Source organism: Larimichthys crocea, chromosome VI, assembly GCF_000972845.2.
Source record: "Larimichthys crocea isolate SSNF chromosome VI, L_crocea_2.0, whole genome shotgun sequence".
Taxonomy (NCBI): Eukaryota; Metazoa; Chordata; class Actinopteri; family Sciaenidae; genus Larimichthys; species Larimichthys crocea.
This window is the reverse complement of record NC_040016.1, coordinates 11,026,197-11,046,318: the sequence shown is the minus strand read 5'-3', so window position 1 is coordinate 11,046,318 and position 20,122 is coordinate 11,026,197. Positions and strand designations below refer to the sequence as shown.

At 41.9% G+C, this 20,122-nt stretch overlaps 2 protein-coding genes across 5 annotated transcripts; one reads left to right on the top strand and one right to left on the bottom strand.

Moving 5' to 3' along the window:
* Window positions 1–492: 492 nt before the first annotated feature.
* rereb (arginine-glutamic acid dipeptide (RE) repeats b) lies at window positions 493–12,551 on the top strand. Of its 4 annotated transcripts, none has more exons than XM_019262515.2 (17): window positions 493–872; window positions 3,014–3,062; window positions 4,109–4,233; window positions 4,963–5,062; window positions 5,147–5,245; window positions 5,457–5,537; window positions 5,663–5,816; window positions 5,920–6,006; window positions 6,110–6,303; window positions 6,489–6,641; window positions 6,849–6,959; window positions 7,159–8,282; window positions 8,934–9,138; window positions 9,230–9,932; window positions 10,025–10,165; window positions 10,256–10,430; window positions 11,774–12,551. In XM_019262515.2, exons 1-17 carry the CDS (start codon window positions 847–849, stop codon window positions 11,805–11,807), a joined length of 3,561 nt encoding a protein of 1,186 aa, XP_019118060.2. In that variant the 5' UTR covers window positions 493–846; the 3' UTR covers window positions 11,808–12,551. The 4 variants fall into 4 exon arrangements, with proteins under 4 accessions (XP_019118060.2, XP_019118061.2, XP_019118062.2 ...); XM_019262516.2 differs by having other exon boundaries at window positions 6,486–6,641; window positions 6,852–6,959; XM_019262517.2 differs by having other exon boundaries at window positions 6,486–6,641; window positions 10,256–10,435.
* Window positions 12,552–13,420: 869 nt separating this feature from the next.
* On the bottom strand, window positions 13,421–19,211 carry perm1b (PPARGC1 and ESRR induced regulator, muscle 1b). Its single transcript, XM_019262465.2, has 4 exons — window positions 19,045–19,211; window positions 14,981–17,889; window positions 14,776–14,892; window positions 13,421–14,299 (listed from the first exon to the last, which is right to left on the bottom strand). The coding sequence occupies exons 2-4, from the start codon at window positions 17,862–17,864 to the stop codon at window positions 14,211–14,213; spliced, it is 3,090 nt and encodes a 1,029-aa protein (XP_019118010.2). The 5' UTR covers window positions 17,865–17,889; window positions 19,045–19,211; the 3' UTR covers window positions 13,421–14,210.
* Window positions 19,212–20,122: the final 911 nt, after the last annotated feature.

Here is a 20,122-nt window from a genome sequence, read left to right as displayed (position 1 = left end):
TCCTTTCTCTGAATAAGAATGCACATATATATTTTACAAGCAGGATAGAGCATATGTTCTTACTTCTCTGAGACTTTAAAAATAATATCTATCTATCTATCTTCTACTATCTATCTACTACTATCTATCTATCTATCTATCTATCTATACTATCTATCATAATCTATACTAATGATTATTTACATCATGAAAAATAGAAAGTGTAATAAATGCTGTGAAGTCCAGAGTCAAACGCCTTGTCAAAAACAAATTAAATCTATCAGCATTCACATTTATTATAATTAGCATTATTTATTAAACAGCAACCTCAAAAAAAAAAAACAATCTTTGCTATAAATAGTACTGACAGTGGATTTTCCTCCATTTAGTGTCGAGTCCAGCCGAACATTTCATCTCTGTGTTAATGTCTTACATAATGTTTAATAACCACAGCAGTACACACAGTGTGACATGTTGTTTAATTCATGGACGCCTGTGCAGCAGCAGGAGGAGCAGGAGGAGCAGGAGGAGCAGCTGATGATGATGATGATGAGCTGCTGCTGCTGCTTCTTCTTCTTCTTGCTGATCCGCGGCACATGCTCAGTTATGTTACACCCAGACAACTTTGAAGGCTTATAGCTGTGGCTGCTGAGGTCATTGCACTGGAAGAAGAAGAAGAAGAAGGAAAAAAAAAAAAAAATACACCGACTCCCTCCACTACACCGCCTCCATTTTGAATAGCCATGTAATAGGGGACTCGCATAGTTTGTGTGTGTGTGTGTGTGTGTGTGTATATGTGTGTGTGTGTGTGTGTATCGCCCACTGCGCTGCGTAGTGTCAACAAGCCACATCCAAACATCCCTCGACATGGACGACCTGTTCAGTCCGCGGAGGTAACTTGATTTATTTCTGTATTTTTTGTTGTTGCAAACTTAAACCTATGTGCCTCTTTTTTTTTAAATACACACATATATATAAATATCTCTCTTTAAACGCTTCGTGTCGCTACTTTGAGCTCCGTGTTGGATGAAACAGTCCCGAGTGTCAGTGGTCACGAAGTTCGTGTCTGGGGCTAACGAGCTAGCCCGATATCGTTACTGTCTGCGTTAGCGGCTAGCTGCTTCACGTTTCTGCAGATATTATGTTTAATTGTGACATTAAAGCGGACGCATAGCTGCTTAAACACATCGACTGCTGTTCCCTTTTGAGGTTGACGTGCATTGACACGGGTCGTTCACGCTCTGTGCGTGTCTATTTGTGTGTCGGCGACATGTCGTGCATGCTAACATGTTTATTATTATTATTATTGACTGATTGTAGCTTACAACCTGTTAAGATCTCCCTAAAGTGTAGCACACACTGTTCTCGTAATGGTGACCGTAAGAGAGAGAGAGAAAAAAAAAAGAGCAGCTCGTGTTATGATTGATTGGCAGTCTTTTTGCGGTATCTAAGCGTCGGATTTCATTCATGTAATATAAGGAAACGTAGCAGGTCACAGCTGAGATTGGTCCACGGTTGATGGAGGGGCGGGATGTTTATTCCTGCTGCCCTGAAATCAGTGAAGCTGCTCTGACAACCAGCCAACTTATATAATATATATTATACACACACACACACTTATCGATCACACGTCAGTGCACAGCGTTAATTACACCCTGATTAACAGTGTGCGTGTGTTAGCAGGCTGTGTTTGACTGTGTCAAAGCAAATTATGATCATAAACATGATAAATGTGCATTAAATGTTATTTATACATGTGTATATAGTGTTAAAATAGCATATCATAGAGGTGTATGGTGTTAAAGTTTTGTTTTCTTCTTGCTATTACTACTATCTAACTTACCGTTTGGGAGCTGCTGTAACAAAAACAATTTCCCTGCTGGAAATAATAAAGTATTTCTGATTGTGATTCAATGTATGATCATAAACATTTGGGAATGTCGACATTGTAGGAAGATGCTGCTGAAATTTAATGCACATAATAAATGTGCATTAAATGTTATTTATACGTGTGTATATAGTGTTAAAATAGGATATCATATAGGTGTATGGTGTTAAAGTTTTGTTTCTTGCTATTACTACTATCTAACTTACCGTTTGGGAGCTGCTATAACAATTTCCCTGCTGGAAATAATAAAGTATTTCTGATTGTGATTCAGTTTATGATCATAAACATTTGGGAATGTCAAGATTGTAGGAAGATGCTGCTGAGTATTTAATGCACATGATATATGTGCGTTAAATGTATTTAACTGTTATTTATAAATGTGTGTATATACTGTTAAAATAGGATATCGTATAGGTGTATATTGTTAAAGTTTTGTTTCTTGCTATTACTTCCTATCTAACTTACTGTTTGGTAGCTGCTGTAACAATTTCCCCGCGGGGATTAATAAATTAGATTAGATTAGATATACTTTATTCATCCCACCACGGGGAAATGAACTTGTAACAGCAGCAAGATATAAAAACAAAAGTAGAGGAGGCCAAAACTAAAAAAAAGAAACACAATAAACAGACAGAAATATCTAAACTACACAGTAAACACGAAAAAGTAATCAACCTTCAAAAACAGTACTGAGGATAAGTGTGGCATGATATATAAAAAGAGTATTGTAGTGTAAAGTGACCATAGTGTAAGTAATCTTGCAAAGAAAGTGACCATAATATAAATAGCATTACAAAAATTAAAGTATTTCTAATTCTGATTCTGATTCAATTTATGATCATAAACATTTGGAAATGTCGAGATTGTAGGAAGGAAAGTGTCAGAGCTGCTGAAATTTAATGCACATGATGAATGTGCATTAAATGTATTTAACTGTTATTTATACATGTGTGTAAATGTGTTAAAATGTGTTAAAATAGGATATCGTATAGGTGAATATTGTTAAAGTTTTGTTTTCGTGCTATCACTCACTATCTCACTTACCGTTTGGGAGCTGCTGTAACAAAAACAATTTCCCCGCTGGGATTAATAAAGTATTTCTGATTCTGATTTCTGAATATGTTTGTTTGTTTTTTTGCTTTTCAGGAGCCTGAACAGCACACAGGGCGAGATAAGAGTGGGACCAAGTCATCAGGTAAACCCAGCGACGACTCAAATATTATTTATGTCTTAGTTACTGTATCATAAAAGGCGACTTTTGTTTCTTTATTTTTTATTTTTCTGGTTCTGGTACGTGGTTCGGCTTGGAAGATAGATTTAGCATGCAAAGAGAAATTAAACCTGTGCTAAGAAATTAAACATGCAGAGATTTATTTTTATTTTTATAGAAATAAATAGGAATAGAGATCGAATCACAGCATATAGCAGAGGTAGTGAAACATATTATACTAACAAGGGTCAGCAGTAGTTAGCACTGTCGCCTCACAGCAAGAAGGTTCCTGGTTTGATCCAAAGACATAATAAGTTAATTGGTGACTCTAAATTGTCTGTAGGTGTGAATGTTTGTCTCTGTGTGACTTGTCCGGTGTGCACCCCACCTCTTGCCCAAAGTCAGCTACCGTAGGATAGGCTCAAGACAGAAAATGGATGGATTATACTATGAAAACATTTCTCAAACATTTAAATGACAGCGAACTATGAGACCACAGGAATGTCATTTTAAATAAGTTTTACATTTCTTGTAATATCAGCGACGATCGTAGCACATGAGCTGTTTGAAAGAGAAGTGCGGATCAGGAGTTAAACCTGCCTCCTGCGTGAAGTGTGCTGCACTGCTGTATCAGGCCGAATATTTTCTGAGGTGGTACAAGGTGTGAAAAGTCTGAGAAACACTAGTTTCGACAAACAAGTTTGAAACCTAAATTTAAAGGACTTGTTTGCCTTCAGTGTGTACTGTAGGTCCAAGAGGCCTATTAGGCTCATTACCAAACTGATCAGACCTGTCTGTTCAGTGTGCTTCATTTACTGGAGTTAAATATAAACCACAAAATACATTTGATTATAACTAAAACCTTTATTAAATATAAACTGTAACATTTTTACAGTTAAATAAAATGTAAGTGTGTTTTTAAAAAGGGGCCTGGATGTTATTAAACATTAATCCTAGCAGGACAGTCATCAGTTGTTGTTCTTGGAGGTGATCTCATGAGTGTTTTTGTCCTTTCTTTGGTGTCGCTGCAGGCCAAACTCCCAGAGTTGCAGCCGCGGCCTGCTCCTGGTCTACAGACTCAGACAGAGAGCGAGGAGTTGATGTGGACGCCTGGTGTCAATGACTGCGACCTTCTCATGTACCTCAGAGCTGCCAGGTCAGTCTGTGCTACATTATATAAAATAACTGGTACTTACTGTGTTTGTTCATTGCAGTGCTGTGACTGTTAAGAAATATCATGTTGCTATGAAGAAATACTTCTTCACTATCTGCCAAGCTAGTAGTAATAATAGATCAAGCGGGGCTCTGTTGTAAGAACAACATTAAAACACAAAGATAACCAGTATTACTTTCTCGCTTTTGGGCATCGTATTCAGAAAAGTCTCACGAACTGGGAAGTAGATGCAAAACAAAACCAGTCTTGGTCCTGGGATGTGAATGCCTTTGTGGGTGAACTCCTTTCTTTTTTTAAAGCTTGTATCAAAACATTTAAATTCATTTTAAAGATGATTAACGTCTCCAGCGTGTGCTTCCCCTTTTGAAATTCTTGCACCACAATGGACAAGCGGATGTTTGATGTATTCACTCAGTGCTTCAAACACATTTTTCTATTGTCGCCTTTTGTGTTAATTAAAAGAACGGCAGAACAAGTTGCTTTAGTGAGACAAGTGTTGCGTGTACTTATTGTCTGGTTTCTATATTTACCTGATTTCTTAAATGTCAGGCAACCGAGAAATGTGGTTTTAATTAGAGCAGCAATTAAGATAAACACGGATATCACTGTTCATTTTCTGCAGGAGTCAGAAAATTAAACTCTAAAAGTGTAAAAAAAAAGATCCTTGATATTAATTTCACCTAATAACATAATTGTTTTCTGTTTTTCAAGGAGCATGGCAGCGTTTGCAGGGATGTGCGATGGTGGCTCCACAGAGGATGGATGTTTAGCAGCCTCCCGCGATGATACCACACTCAATGCACTCAACATGGTGAGAAGCACATCCTGAAATATGCTCATCAGAGGAACAAAAATATCGCAGAGCAGATTCACAAACCTCTGTTCTCGATTCCAGCTCCACGCAAGTCATTACGATGCGGCAAAAGCTCTGCAGCGTCTGGTGAAGAAGCCTCTGCCGAGGCTCATTGAGAAATGCTGGTCGGAGGATGATGTGGTGAGATGCCTTCAGTGCTTGTTAGTCCTTAACAGTGTCTGTGCAGAGTAGATCCTCTGTGATGTCACATCTTGTTTTTATTTGAACCATATTTGACATGTTCAACTAGTGGAGCTGCTTTGTATCACAAGTTTAACATTATCTGTACTGGAGACTTTCAAATGTATGTTATGTGTTTTTATCCACCACCCTCCCTCCTTTCTCCTGACAGAAACGCTTCATCAAAGGCCTGAGACAGTATGGAAAGAATTTCTTCCGCATCCGCAAAGACTTTCTCCCCAGCAAAAAGACTGTAATTAAACACTATGTTTCTTGAGTACAGACCACTTAGTAATGCATGCAGTGATTCATGGTTTCTATTTATTTTCTTTTATTAGAAAGATAACTTCCTAAAAAGACCTGTGTTCTTATCATCAGGGGGAGTTGATCACTTTCTATTACCACTGGAAGAAAACTCCTGAGGCTGCAGGAACAAGAGCTTATCGACAACAGCGCAGGCAGCCGTCCTCTCGCAAAGCAAAGACTCGCTCTGCGGCAGCTCCCGTCAACACGCCATCACGAAACTACTCAGGTGAGCTCAGAAATGTGCTGCCATTTGTGTTTGCCAGTGGACTTTGTTAACAGCTGTGTTGTCATGAAGTTTTGTGTGAGTTGAACTGATCTCTCCTTTGCAGTGGATGCAAGTTCTGCCAGCGAGGATGATCTGGATAGTGAAGACAGTGAGCAAGAAATCAAGAGCTGCAGCCACTGCGGTGCAACAAGTGAGTACACGCCATTTGTGATTGGGCAGAGTTCAGTGTTTTATGTAATACTAATGCTTTACAGTTATCATAAACGCTTTTAAACATTCCTTTCTTAAAACAGGCTCTAAGGATTGGCACCATGGGGGAAGAGACAACCTGTTGCTGTGCACGACTTGTCGCACATACGAAAACAAACACGGATGTCTGCCGCCGTCTCCAAAATCTGCAGGCGCTCCATTCATGTTTAAACCTGTTAAAGAGGAAGAAGAAGTGAACAGCAAGCATGGCATGAGGACACGGCGAAGCAGAGCACCTGTAAGCCCGAGGCTGACAGATCAGTCACACTTATCTCTAGCACTAGCCGAAGCCAAAATATTAACAGATACAACAGGAACCATATTTGAAATCCCCGTTGAATCAGTGGGAGCATCTATCTACATTCAGGAAAACACATTTTTCTTGCTTGTATTCTAACAGTATTTAATATGTTTTTAAAGCAGCTGTCATCTTTAAGAAGTGGCCACAGGAGGCTCACAGGCTCCCCGACCAGTGAGGATCAGCAGTCCAGTAGCCAGCCGTCACCGAGTGGAGCAGCTTCTTTGAGATCGTCTTCGACAGATAATAAGAACGAATCCAGCAGGAAGACCAACAAGGTAAACATAATATAGTTCATGTTCATCATATCTTAACAGACTAGATTGATTATTTGCATATTATTGAGGTTAGTTACACATTAGGACAGCTGTTAAAATCAGTGTGTTGACAGTCTGTTTCCTTTGACGGCCATGCTTGTTGAATATCACTCACGGCAATATTTGTCAGTAATTAAGACCTGTGTAAATATCATGCTGTGTCCACAGAAGATAAAAGAGGAGGTGGCGTCACCAAAGACAACAAAACGAGTACGAGAGAGTCCTGCTCAGGAGCCCGACGAGCCAGATAAGGTTACACCTAAAAGGCCGAAGACACAGGTGAGAGGGAACACTCAGACGGTTTGTTTAGCTGTGATTGTAAACGTGTTTGTGAACTATCAAAATCTGTAAAATTCTGCAATGAATTTCAAAATATAAAAAGCTAAAGACTTTAAAAGGTTATCTGAGCTTAGAAAGTTCTATAATAATAATAGTTATATGTATTGCTGGGCATAAATTTGTTTGGTCGCTCCTCCAGGATCCACAGGGCTCCCGGTCAGAGGGAGAGGCCGAGGTAGAGGAGGAGAGCTCTTCAGAAAGCCGCAGTGCTCAGGACGATGGCAGCAGCGACACCAAAGACATCGATCAGGACAACCGCAGCTCCTCTCCGAGCATTCCCAGCCCTCAACAGGGCAACGAGAGCGACTCTGACTCGTCTGCTCAGCCGAACGGCGTCCCATCAGAGCCTGTTGCTCCTGCTGCCGTGTTGGCCGACACACCAGTCCCGGAGGCCCTCCCCTCTCAGGGCCCTCCCGTCACTCCTCAGCAAACACAAAGCATGCCCTCAGCTGATCCTGCTCAGAGCCCCCCTCCTCCTTCTCCAGACGCCCCCCAGCCTGCTGCTGCAGCGAGCCTGAGTGGCCGACCACAGCCTGTTTCTCATTCTCTTCCTGGCCCACTGCCTCTTCCACCAGCACTGGGTCAGGACTTTCCTCTTTCTCCAGCATTTCAGGTCCCACCTGCGCTCAGCTCTGCACAGCCTCATGGCCCGTCTTCTCAGGCCTCCCAGCGACCCCCACCCTTTTTTAGGGAGTCTCAGCTCCCTCAGCCTCCTCTGTCTGGCCCACAAATCAAGCCTCCTCCCACCACTCCAATTCCACCTTCACACAAGCAGATGCCACACCAGTCATCTACACCTTTCCCTCAGATGCCCTCCAATCTCCCCCCACCTCCAGCTCTAAAGCCCCTCAACTCTCTGCCCAACCAGCATCCCCCAGGTGCTCCCCCTCCTCCTCTTCAGCTCATGCCACAACCTTTGCCGATGCAGTCTCTTTCTACCCAACTTCCAGTGATCTCTCAGGTGCAGACCCACCCTGGAAAAACCATGACTTCCTCTCACTCACCTGCTGCAGCCTCACAGCCTCCCACCTCCGTAACATCTTCTACTATCGGCCCTGGACCTGTCCCGACCCTGCAGCCGTCATTCCCGCCTCTTCCGCTGAGACCCTCGCCGGGCACCACATCAGGAGGATCACAAATTCAGATCAAAGAAGAGCCACTGGACGAGATGGAAGAGGCTGAGAGCCCGCCGTCTCCACCTAGGAGCCCCTCGCCAGAGCCCACCGTTATCAACATGGCAAGCCATGCCAGCCAGTCTGCACGGTATGATTTTGACATCGCTGTGTATTCTTGCTAAAGCGGGTAGTGTGTAGAACTAAACCAGTGAGCCAACACTGTTAAATTTTGTAGAGGTGACCTGTTTTTATATACAAGTAATCACATGAACAATGGTTCAGCTTTAACCTGGTTAAGTTTGTGTGTTGTAAATCTGCTACATCAAGTATAGTTGCTCTAAGTTGAAGCTCTCCCGGCTCTTTGCAGCAGCAGGTTTTTAGAACATTACATCCAATTTCCAAATAAGTGTTTCACACAGTACAGTTAAAACTGTGGACTTGTTTAAATGTCTGATTGCTGTTGTGGTTGCCACTTTGGCAACATTTGGCACATTCTTGTAAAGACGGCTCACTGACTTAATTCATTTCCAGATCTCAGCCTGAAAATGTCATTATAACTGCTGGAACTGTGACAAAACTGTAAATATAAGCACCAGATATAAATCATATTTATCAAAATGTGAATTAAAGTAAGGGACAAATAAACATCTCATGACATCTTCTTGGCAGTATTCACCGCACGTACATTTCATTATAGTTCCGACGACCTCTCAATCTTTGAATGAATCATGTTGCTATCTTGTGTGAATGAAAGTCTATTAGCCGTACTCAAAAACGCATGTGTGATCATTTCTTTCAGCTTTATCAAACACCTTGATCGCGGTTACAACTCCTGCGCGAGAACGGACCTGTTTTTCACTCCGCTTTCATCCTCGAAGCTGGCCAAGAAAAGGGAGGAGGCGGTGGAAAAGTCGAGGAGGGAGGCCGAGCTCAGTGCTCGGCAGGAACGCGAGAGGGAGAAGGACAGAGAGAGAGAAAGAGAAAGGGAAGCAGACAGAAATGCGGTGAGTTTAACATAACCTTTGATTCCTTTTTTTAAAACATCTTGTCTGTCGTTAAAATGGGACTTTTCTCACACGCTGTCTTCACTTACAGAGAGCCTCCAGCTCATCACACGACAGTCGTATGAGTGAGGCTCAGATGGTGGTTCAGGGCCACGGACGCCCCTCCTTTGAGCCGCCGCCCACTACTGTAGCTGCTGTGCCCCCCTACATCGGCCCCGACACACCTGCCCTGCGCACACTGAGTGAATACGCCAGACCCCATGTCATGTCGCCCACCAACCGTAATCACCCGTTCTATGTGTCACTGGGCCCTGGCGACCCCTTGCTGGCCTACCATATGCCCGGCTTGTACAGCGCTGAACCCAGCCTCAGAGAGCGCGAGCTGAGGAACCTCCGAGAGAGGGAGCTCCGCGAGAGGATGAAGCCCGGCTTTGAGGTCAAGCCCCCAGACCTGGAAACTTTACACCCCTCAGCCAACCCCATGGAGCACTTTGCCAGACACGGGGCAATCGCTCTTCCACACATTCCCGGACCTCCCCACCACTTTGCACCCTTCCATCCTGGGCTGAACCATCTGGAGAGGGAGAGGATGGCGCTGGCGGCACCTCAGCTGCGCCCAGAGCTGAGTTACGCCGAGCGGCTCACTGCGGAGCGGCTTCACGCTGAGAGGATGGCATCTGTGGCGACCGACCCTGCTGCCAGGCTGCAAATGCTCAACGTGACGCCGCATCATCATCAGCACTCTCACATTCACTCGCACCTCCACCTGCACCAACAGGATCCGCTCGGTCAAGGTGAGGTTGGATTTAGTTACTCAGTTAGTCAGCAGTAATACATCCTGTGGTGTGTTTACCTTTTAATTTACTGTATGATTGATTTCATGCAGGTTCAAGCCCACATCCTTTAGTGGACCCCCTGGCAACAGGACCACGTTTGGCCCGGTTCCCCTTCCCTGGTGGCCCGATCCCTAACCCGTTACTCAACGACCTTCCTCATGAACATGAGATGCTGCGCCACCCACTCTTCGGTTTGTAATCTCAACCTCTTACTCACAGCCCACACCTCGAGTCGTCCCTGCTCCTTCGATCTGACCTTCTTATATCCGTGTTTTCAACAGGAGCTGCATATCCACGAGAGCTGCAGGGCACGATTCCTCAGATGTCTGCTGCTCACCAGCTCCAGGCCATGCATGCTCAGTCTGCAGAGCTGCAGAGGATGGCTATGGAGCAGCAGTGGCTGCATGGGCATCACCTGCATGGAGGCCCTCTACCGAGCCAGGAAGATTACTACAGGTGAGGTTTGTGAACGTCTAATCTAGTGCTGGGTAGGGATGGGAATTGATAAGATTTTCATGATTCCGATTCCATTATCGATTCCTCTTAAGGATTCGATTCTTTATCGATTCTTATTTGGGAAAAAAATTAGAACAAACGGTTTTATCAGCATCAGCTTTGTTTAGTTAGAAGTATCACGACCTTACAAAACCAACAGCGAGGTCAAAAGAGGCCCACAGCCTAGTAACGATGTGTAACTGTCGCAAGAAGCACATCACGCTAACATGGTAGGCGGTGTGTTACTTACCAGAGTTACCTTCCGTAGTAACCGCAGAGGTGGTCATAGCCTGGCTCATTTAAAAATATTGCATGTTGTGCGCACAAATGTTTCTGCATGTTCGTCGTGTTCCCTCCCAACGCTGTTATCTCCACTTTGCAATGATTGCAAGTCGCCCTGTTGCCATCTGTTTTGGTAAAATGCAGCCGAACTTTGGAGCGCTTGAACTGAGTGGGTGCCATTGTTTACTACTGATTGCACTGCAGGTGCGAAACTGGCGTAATTTGTCGTGCTTGTTGGAATCGAGCATGTGTAACTTCTTGCGGGAGTTACGTGATACGCGCTTTCTGGAATCGATAAGAGAATCGTTAGATAAACTGCCAAACGATTCCATGGAACTGAAATACACGGAACCGGTTCTCAACAAGAACCGGTTCCCGATTCCCATCCCTAGTGACGTCATGTTAATCATGTGTTATCCAGCAGAGCAACACTCAACAAGCTGAGCATAAGTGATCAAATTTATGTTTTTATACAAATAAACCAGTAATTTTTTATTTCAAAGAGACCAGACATACTTTATGATGCGCTGCATAGATTTCCTTCTACCACAGTAGCAATATAAAGTATTTTTATGGCTGGTTGTTTGTCGTTTTGTTTTGTGCAGCTGCACAAGAGTGCACGTACACAAATTATTCTTAATGGGAATGAACTGAACTCCCTGTGCACAGCCAGTAATTGCAGTCAGGTGCTGGTAGGTTGCATGTGCACAGAGTGAGGATCAAAATTAACCACTGCACATTTAATTTGACTTTACTGTGGCTCAGTGCTGAGTGAACCTACAGAAGATACAAGCAGAACACATTGTCCATTCCTAATAAAGTCACAGTGAAGGCATTCAAGTGTGCAGTGGTTTATTTTGATCATGGGAATTCATAATACATCCCTTCGTCTTTGCTCAGCGGTTGCTATAATCTCATGTTTTCTTCACTTTGGAGCCAAAATTATCATTGCTCACTTAAACTCAGCCAAGTGCTCGAAGTGTTTACTTACCTTTTTTTCTTTCTTCTTCTTTCTTTTACAGCCGTCTGAAGAAAGAAGGCGACAAGCCATCTTGAGTCCCAGGTGGTGCATGAAACCCTACACTCATACCCAATAGAATACTGTGTACTTTTGAGACTGTAAGAGAATATTTGTGTGTCCCGTTCCTTTTGTTTTAATATATTTTAGATTTAAAATCTTTGTGGATCTTTATGTGCATTCCTTCTTCAGCACTTAATGGGACTGTCAAAGTCCGTCTGAGATTTTCATATCACTTAAGACTTTATACTAGTTTTATTATCGAAATAATGAGCAATCTCACCCATTCGCGTGAGATTTAAAGTGGAGCAGATTTTCTCTAACAAACTGTAAAACGGTTTCATATGCAGTGATAATAATTTGCTAAAGAAAAAAAGAGACAGCTCTTATAGAGGATATGAAAACAGACTGACTTTGGTGTTAAGTTTAAATATCCCTATGGTTTCTAAATGATTTCCTTGTACAGAATGACATTTAAATCAGTGTTTGAATGATTGTAACGACCTAGCATGACTCAGTCTTCATCTTTCACCAAACTAGAGTAGCAAGTTGCATTGTGGTGTTTAGACTTTGAAAGCATAGTAGAGGTTGGTTTTACTCTTTAAATCTGCTAAATATTTGTCTAAATCCTAAAGTTTTATATATCAAGATATCTTTTCACAGTATAACCGAAGCTTTTATTCGCTCATTTTTGAGATTGTAAATATTACATGTTCACAATATTCTATATGAATAAGTACTATTGATATAGCAGTAGATGTGAACACCTTGACCCCTGATTCCAGCACGATAGCAGTAAGTAATAAGCTAAAACAGTATATGGTATTATAAGGTGAGACAATTACTAATTGGACCATGAAATGTCACTACAGACAGAAAGTTTGATTATTAATATAACCTATTTACATTGTTTTGAATATGAGAATAACTGAATTGGAGAGAAACTAAAGCATTTTAATGGACTTTTTAAAAGAACTGCCTCTAAATTCAATATTTATGTGACATAATATGAAAGTGTATCCATTGCATATTTATTTCAATAAATATTTCTGCAATGACACCTTATTCTCTTTGGTTTAGACTTTCTTTTTTTTTTTTTTTGAAACACATACATACATTCAGATGCCAGTTTATTAGGTACACCTAATGCTGAAACTAACACAGTCTAATACAAGTGATGAATGTTAATGAAGGTTATAATAAAGAGGTATTGATCACATTATACAGAGTGGAGTCTCTGTTATTTAGGCTGATATAAATGGGATGGACAAAATAAGAAACACCTTAATTGATTCAGTTAAATCGACAACTTCTGAAACAGCTTCAACAAAAGCTGAACATTATAACCTTCATGAAGGGAGGCTTTATGGCAGGACAGTTGTATTAGACTGCATTAGTTTTATTTAAACTGAGTATAGTTCCTGCTAGTGCTGCTGCTTTGTGTACCCATCAACTTGGACAGAGAGGAGTGAGGGATGTTCATTTTATTGCATCAACTTGGACAGAGAGGAGTGAGGGATGTTCATTTTATTGCACAAAATGTGTCATATATGTAAAATCATATGTATCCAGTCTTGTTTGACAAGAGATATGAAGTATTCTGACAACAATCACTCTTTACACAAAGTATTTTGAAACACTGGCAACAACAGCTTATATAAATAGCCAAAGCTATGAATTTTCTATTCTTAAAGCTTACATGCAGTGTGTTTTTACATCACAGCAGATACACTGGCTTCAGTTTTAGACCAGTGGTTCCTAACCTGGGGGGTCCTGAGATGAATCAAAGGGATTGTTTTTTTTTTTTTACAGGAGCAGCCAACAAGAACAAAAATCTTCAGGTTTGTCTCAAATCTTAACGACTGTATAGTGTAATACTGGATAGGTTTACCTCTTCAGGCGAGTAGAAATTCTTTGAATGAAATGGAAAATCACTCTGAAACACTCACAACTCTGTTTTAGACAATGCTCTCCCATCACACAGCTCATGCAGTCACCTACTGAATCTTTTCTTACAGCATACATACAAACCAGGCCAATATCTACAACACAAGGTTTTCATCCCTTTTTTTATCCTCTGCATAAACTTTGCATCTGCTCAAACTCTACAAGCTGCCATTCTAACTTGATTGCAGCTGTATGACGTACAAAGCCACCTTTTAGGCACAACAGGGCGTTCACAAACAACATGTTAAAAAGTTTGAGCTTCTGTACTGACAGACTGGTCCATGTATCAGCATCTGTTCAACTAAAATGTCCAACAAGCTCCAGGCTAAATCATCAGCTTTCTAACTTCAACTTTACAAGCTGTATTGTTTGTTGGAAACCAATGCATACACTGAGACAGTAGACATGTATATATAGAGTAGACATACTGTATATTCATCAATGGACCCAAGTGAAAATGTTTGGAAATGACATCTCGTGTGTGTGTGTACGCATCAGGGATCATCTTGAAAGGGCTTCTTCTTCTTCACATACTGCCGGAGGTACTGGATAGCCGATAGTGCACTCACGTTTGCTAGCAGAGCTGAACAGGAGTTCAATAAAGGTTAGTTTGTAGAAGTAGATGTCAGTTCACCAAGTTATACAGTGCTCTTCATGTTCAATAGTAAAAACTCCTGAAAATATTCTTCATTCTATCACAGCTGAAATGATTTTTCATGTAATGTAAGAGTGATGAAGCAGCATACAGGCAATATAGAGAAGGATAAAAGTGCCAACTTAAACAAAAACATTTTTATTTATTCGTTATTAAAGGTTCAAAAACTCAGCCATCAGAATCTAGTATTGATGAACTCTGATTGGTGCACAGGTATTTTCAACTTTTCACAACGGAACCTCGCCCACATCAAACCAGTAAGTAAAAGCAAAGACAGAAAAACTATGTTATGTAAATGAACTGTTCTACCTTTCAAACATATTTTCTGCTCTTGTTCTGGCTAATAGGAGGAAGTCCATAGACATTTTTATGGGCTTCTAATGTTGTATTTGTGAGTTTCATACCTGCTTTCCAGGTATCAGCAGCCTCTGGATCGGAGGATCTTAATACCCAGGAGGCAAAAGCAATGCAGACCAAACACATATCTGACTGCTTCAGTGTGGAGAAGATGCCTTCTCGCCCTGTCAGAGTCATAAAGATGCACGTTTCATTCAGTTGTAGTTTTGCTTCGGATGTATTTATTTAACATTCAGTGCAGTGCATACTTACTTGTTGTCTGTATGGTTTCCAAAATCCTCTGCTGCATGGCTAGCTCTCTACACAACTGAGAAGGAGTTGAACAGACGGTCCCTTCAATGACCGCAGTTATTGGTGGATCGGCTGTCTTGATGGTAATCTTCTCAGCCTCAGCTGGAAACACCCAGGCACCGGACTCACTGCACCAGATGCTACCTTTGTCCTGGAACCGAATCTTCCTTATGGACAAGAAACTTTTCCAGCTGTGAAATCCTGACGCTGCAGACGTCCTATAACTGATGTCCTGGATCAACGAGCGAGACACAACTTTGATTGGAGAGATTTCACCTCTCTCTTTGCAGCCTGCACTCAGGAAAACATAGCCCGGATTTGGGATTGTGAGTTCTCTGACGGTAGGATGACAGCAAGAGAAAATGGGGATGGGTTTCTCTTCGCTGCACTGGGACTCACTGAGGGAGGAGAAAGACGTTTCATCCCTGAACGCACAAACAGTGTAGTCAAACATAGGAGCCACTGAGATGTCCTCTGGATCATAGACAGTGATGCACCGGGAGTCTGTCTTTACTTTATCTTCTGTGAAAAACACATCAGGGAAGGTTATTTGAGTATGTTCATCCAGTATGTCCGTGTTGGATAGAAAATGTGCAGGTATTAGTGTCTCCAGGCTGTCACTTGATTTTAAAACCAAATTTTCCTCCAGGGATGGACAGCTGCTGAGGAGCGGACTGTTCTCATCATTACCAAGCAACAACCGCGAAGATAAATCCTCTGTGTTAAGATCTCGTATGTTGCGCACACTTTTGCTTTTTGTTATCCGTCTTGGCCATGCAAGGTCACTTGAAATCAAACCGTTGGAGTCCTGATCCTCAAAACCTTCCCCTGCAAAGTCTTCTGAAGGTACAGGCGTCTCCTTTCCCTCAGAGCCTGTGGAGTCCTCTTCTTCACGTGCAAAGAAACAAGAGTCCTTTGTCCTTTGTTGGTTTTTGCTTTGAGGGTCAGGACTGGAGTTCCTGCTGGTGCCAAGAAACTGCCAGTACTCCTCTTCAAAATCGGAGCTGGAAAAGTCACAGCTTGAGCGATCTGGTTTGGATTCGTCAGTCTGCGTGAAATAGTCCGAGTCAGTGGTGTCGGTATCCATTAGACCACCATCAGACGAATTATACTCCCCAGTGTCAACCAAAGAACTCTCGTTTCTTGGGAAGTCATCTACATTTGGTCTCGCTGTTTCTTGCATGTCTCTAGGCGGTGTGCTTCTACCCACTCTGAGCTGCAAAATGTCATTTATGGTCAATTTTTCCATTTCATCCCAAAAAGCAGAAATTGCGAACACAGGTCGAGTGTTGCCCACGGCTTCGGCATATGTCTCGGGGCTGTCAGCCACAGAACAAGGTGTTAGGATGACATCGGGGACAGAGGGAAGACTGAACTGATCTCCTGAAGAGCAACCAGATGCTGAAAGATTGATGTCATGCTTTTGAAATCCAGGTGTATCCGAGGGCGTGTGGAGCACCGTGCTGTGTGTGTCGTTATCACATGTGGAGCTGTCATCTGGCATTTTGTTCACACTTTGGGTAACACATGGAAATGTGAAAGTAGGCTCAACGCCGGTGCTTTCATAAACTTCACAGTTATGAGTTACATTGCAAGAGACAGTGCTATGACAAGAATGCACTTCTCTGTCCTGTGTATCGTCAGCGTCTGTATTCTCAGTCGAGCAGTTTTTTGTCAGAGGTGATGAGCTCTGCAGTTGCTGACTTTCCATGGGAGGATGCAGAGGTTCCTCCACCGACTCAGTAGCTGACAGATAGCTTTCAGAATCGTAACTGTGAGTGGAGAAGAACTCAGCGCTGTCTCCAAGCTCGTCAGACTCCACGCTGTCCATCCGTGAAGGCTCTTTGTCTGTAAATGTGTCATGTGATGTGGATGCTGAGCTGTTTGTCTCGTGTTTCTTTCCGTGTATGGTTGGCTCAGAGAGATGAGGCGCTACCAGTTGTTCTGACAAATTGTCTCCTTCACCAGATGTTAAACACATCTGCGATACCTCTGAAATGACTCCCGTCTGAGCGCTCTCAGGTTTTCCTTCAACACTCGGATACCCTCCTGAGTTTTGGTTCGATTGTGTGACACACTCTCTCTCTCTTCCTCCTTCAGATTCATTATTATCTTTGGTTATTTTTAACTCCGAGCTATTTTCAAGCGATTTCTCCTGCCCGAGGGTTCTGCACACGTGATTGTTCTTACAAGGTTTTTTTTGTCTTCGTTTTTTTTTCACAGACGTGGCACGCACTCGCTGTCGTGCAGGAATGTCATTCAGTGTCACGAACCAGCGCTCTTTCTCTGCTCTTAAAGTGACGATGCTCACACCCTCGCTCGCAGCTCTGTCTGAGGTGTGTGACTCCTTCACTATCTCTTCTGTTTGGTTGCAACAAAGTAGGTCAGGTCCATGTATAGATGTGTCACTCTCCCTTTTCACGTCAGTTTGCAGTGTGGTTGTGACGCTTTCATTTGTCTCCTCTGCAGTCCTCAAGAACACCTCCTCTGTCTTCATGGTATTTCCTTCAGCATAACCAAGGCATACGTCAGGCTTCACCAGTGTATCTTCTTCAGCTTTTGCTGCAAGATCTTGTTCTCCTGCTGAGCCACTCTGATTAATCTGCACTTCTTCCATGCAGCATCCTGCTGCGTTGCTTTCAGCTTCATCGCTGTTTGCAGCAGGGCTCTGCCGCGGCTCCTGTTGGCCAGCGTTGAACTTGAGTTCTGAATCCTCTGAATCACTTAGGCTTGAGTTATCAGGCCAGGCGAGCGAAGGCTGCAGCAGACCACACTCCTCACTGTCGTCATAGAAGCTCACCCAGTCATATTCTGCAATGCGCATGCTGTGATCTAAATCATCCATTTTGATACCTCACATGCTCCACAATCTGACAATAATAAGAGAAAACATAAAGATTAGTGTTGGAAGGTTGCATATTTGGCAGTGGTGCCTGGAGAAGTGGGTATACTCTTAATTCATGCCCCCCTCCAAGGCCTGTCCAGCAAAGGATAAACACCCGGTGTTATAAATAATAATGTAAGACTACTCTTGCATATTAAATCACCCAATCATATCCCAGTCGTATTTGCACATTGTCGCTCATGTTGTGCTGCTTGACTTCAGGGCATGAGGACCATTATCAAATCAACATTAGCCATAGAAGAGGTGCAGATTCTCCAATAAATACCCTGAGTTTAACTATGTCATGCCAAAAAAATGACGATACCCAATGCTGACTGAAGAGCAACAGGTATACCTGCATAAATCTGGTACTACACCACTGAGATTTATATATCTTGCATGCAGGATAATGAAAATGGCTTTATGCGGTGTGCAGTAGTACATTCTTAATACCTCTGCTGGGTTATAGTTAAACTTCCATCAACACATTTGAGTTAAATATAGAGCATGCATTTGTCTGAAGCTTAACGGTGCTTGTAATCAGCTGTCATTAGGAAACAGTTGTGCAGAAAGCACAAACAAACTCCTGTACGTTCAAAGCTTCAGAGGTGAAGAAGTCAGAGAGCAGCAACAACAACACCAGGACACCGTGGTCACAGGCTCCATAACAGACCCCAAAATACTCTGCCGCCGCGCTCTTAGTCATATGACCTGATATGAAAAATTCAGCTGTCCAATGTCAGACTACAACATACTGTATCACTTAACAAACAAACTCGAGGGGGAGGGGTTAAGACGTGAGAAAATACACTGATTGACTGATATAAACATAAAATAATAGATATCACATCAAAATATAAGAAGAACTTTAAGGGCAATTTTACCTTTAAAATTCATATTATATTTTGTATTTGATCAAAACATTTATTTGTTTATTGTTTTAGCTACAGGGAAGATTTATTTAGTTATTATAAACACTTTCATCTTCACTATAATGGACATTGATATTAGACTCCATCTTTTCTATGTCAAAGTCATTAAAGGTCTTATTTACAGTATTAAAACAACCAACGCGCATAGCTGCAGCACATTCTTGTTAACGTTGTGTAAAGTTTATGTAGTATAACATATAAGAACCTACCTGTAGCAGACGGACGAAGAGTCCAGTTTGAAGGTGTCACTACTTTCTCCCTGTGGTGACATTTCAGCTCTGATGTCCGTCTGCCCTTGCATATGTCACACCGGGTCCTTGCTCTTAGATGTTATAAATAGAGGAGTATGTCCAGTCACATGTAGCTGCTCGTGCAAACGTCTGCCCCTCCATTACCAAAGGTATGAGGTATGAAGCCCTCTTACATTTATTAGAGGTGAGATCAATAATCAATTACATTATTAACTTGATAGAATTGATAAGACAAGGATACATTTTGTTACCATAATGGATGTTGTATACATTTATTACACATTTATTTAAAATGCCATCTTTTTTATGAAGTTATGCATTCTTTTTTCTTTTTCTATTACTGTACCAGATGGCATTTTGAATATTTAAAATCAAGTTTTAATTATATACCCCCCCCCCAAATACTTTATCACTAAAACTTGAAGTGTAATAACAATCCCAGTATTTAATATATAGCCTCAGTCAGTCAGCCTTCAAAACCTTGACTAGATTCTCCACACTTTTATATGAAATACATGATTGTTAAATATTTCTACTGTGAAAAAGCACCTGTCTCCCTTTAAACACTGAAAATATGGCCGCATTTACTAACCTTTTTCTGTCAAGATAGCATCAACATCAAAATGTTAATTTTTGTTTTAAGTAGAAATATTTTTTAAATCCACTCTGAAGCAAAAACATTGTAATATTCAAAATGATTTTGGACTACATCTATAAATAAATCCCGACAAACTCACCTCTTGATCTACCAGGCATGTGGGGAAACTATTGTGGCCGTGAAACTCTAAAACAAACGCGTAGGGTCCTGTCTGGAGCCAGTGTTTTGTTTGTCTGTTCTGGGCTACTGTAGAAACATGACTGGGTAACATAGCAGACTCCATGGAGAAGGACCTGCTACCTCTTTATATATAAAAGGGTCATTTTAAGGTCACAACAACACAATGATTCTTACTTTCAGGTGATTATACACTGACAACATAGTTATGAATATTATATTTCAGCTCTGCCACACTCTGCCAATAAATCTGCCTAAATC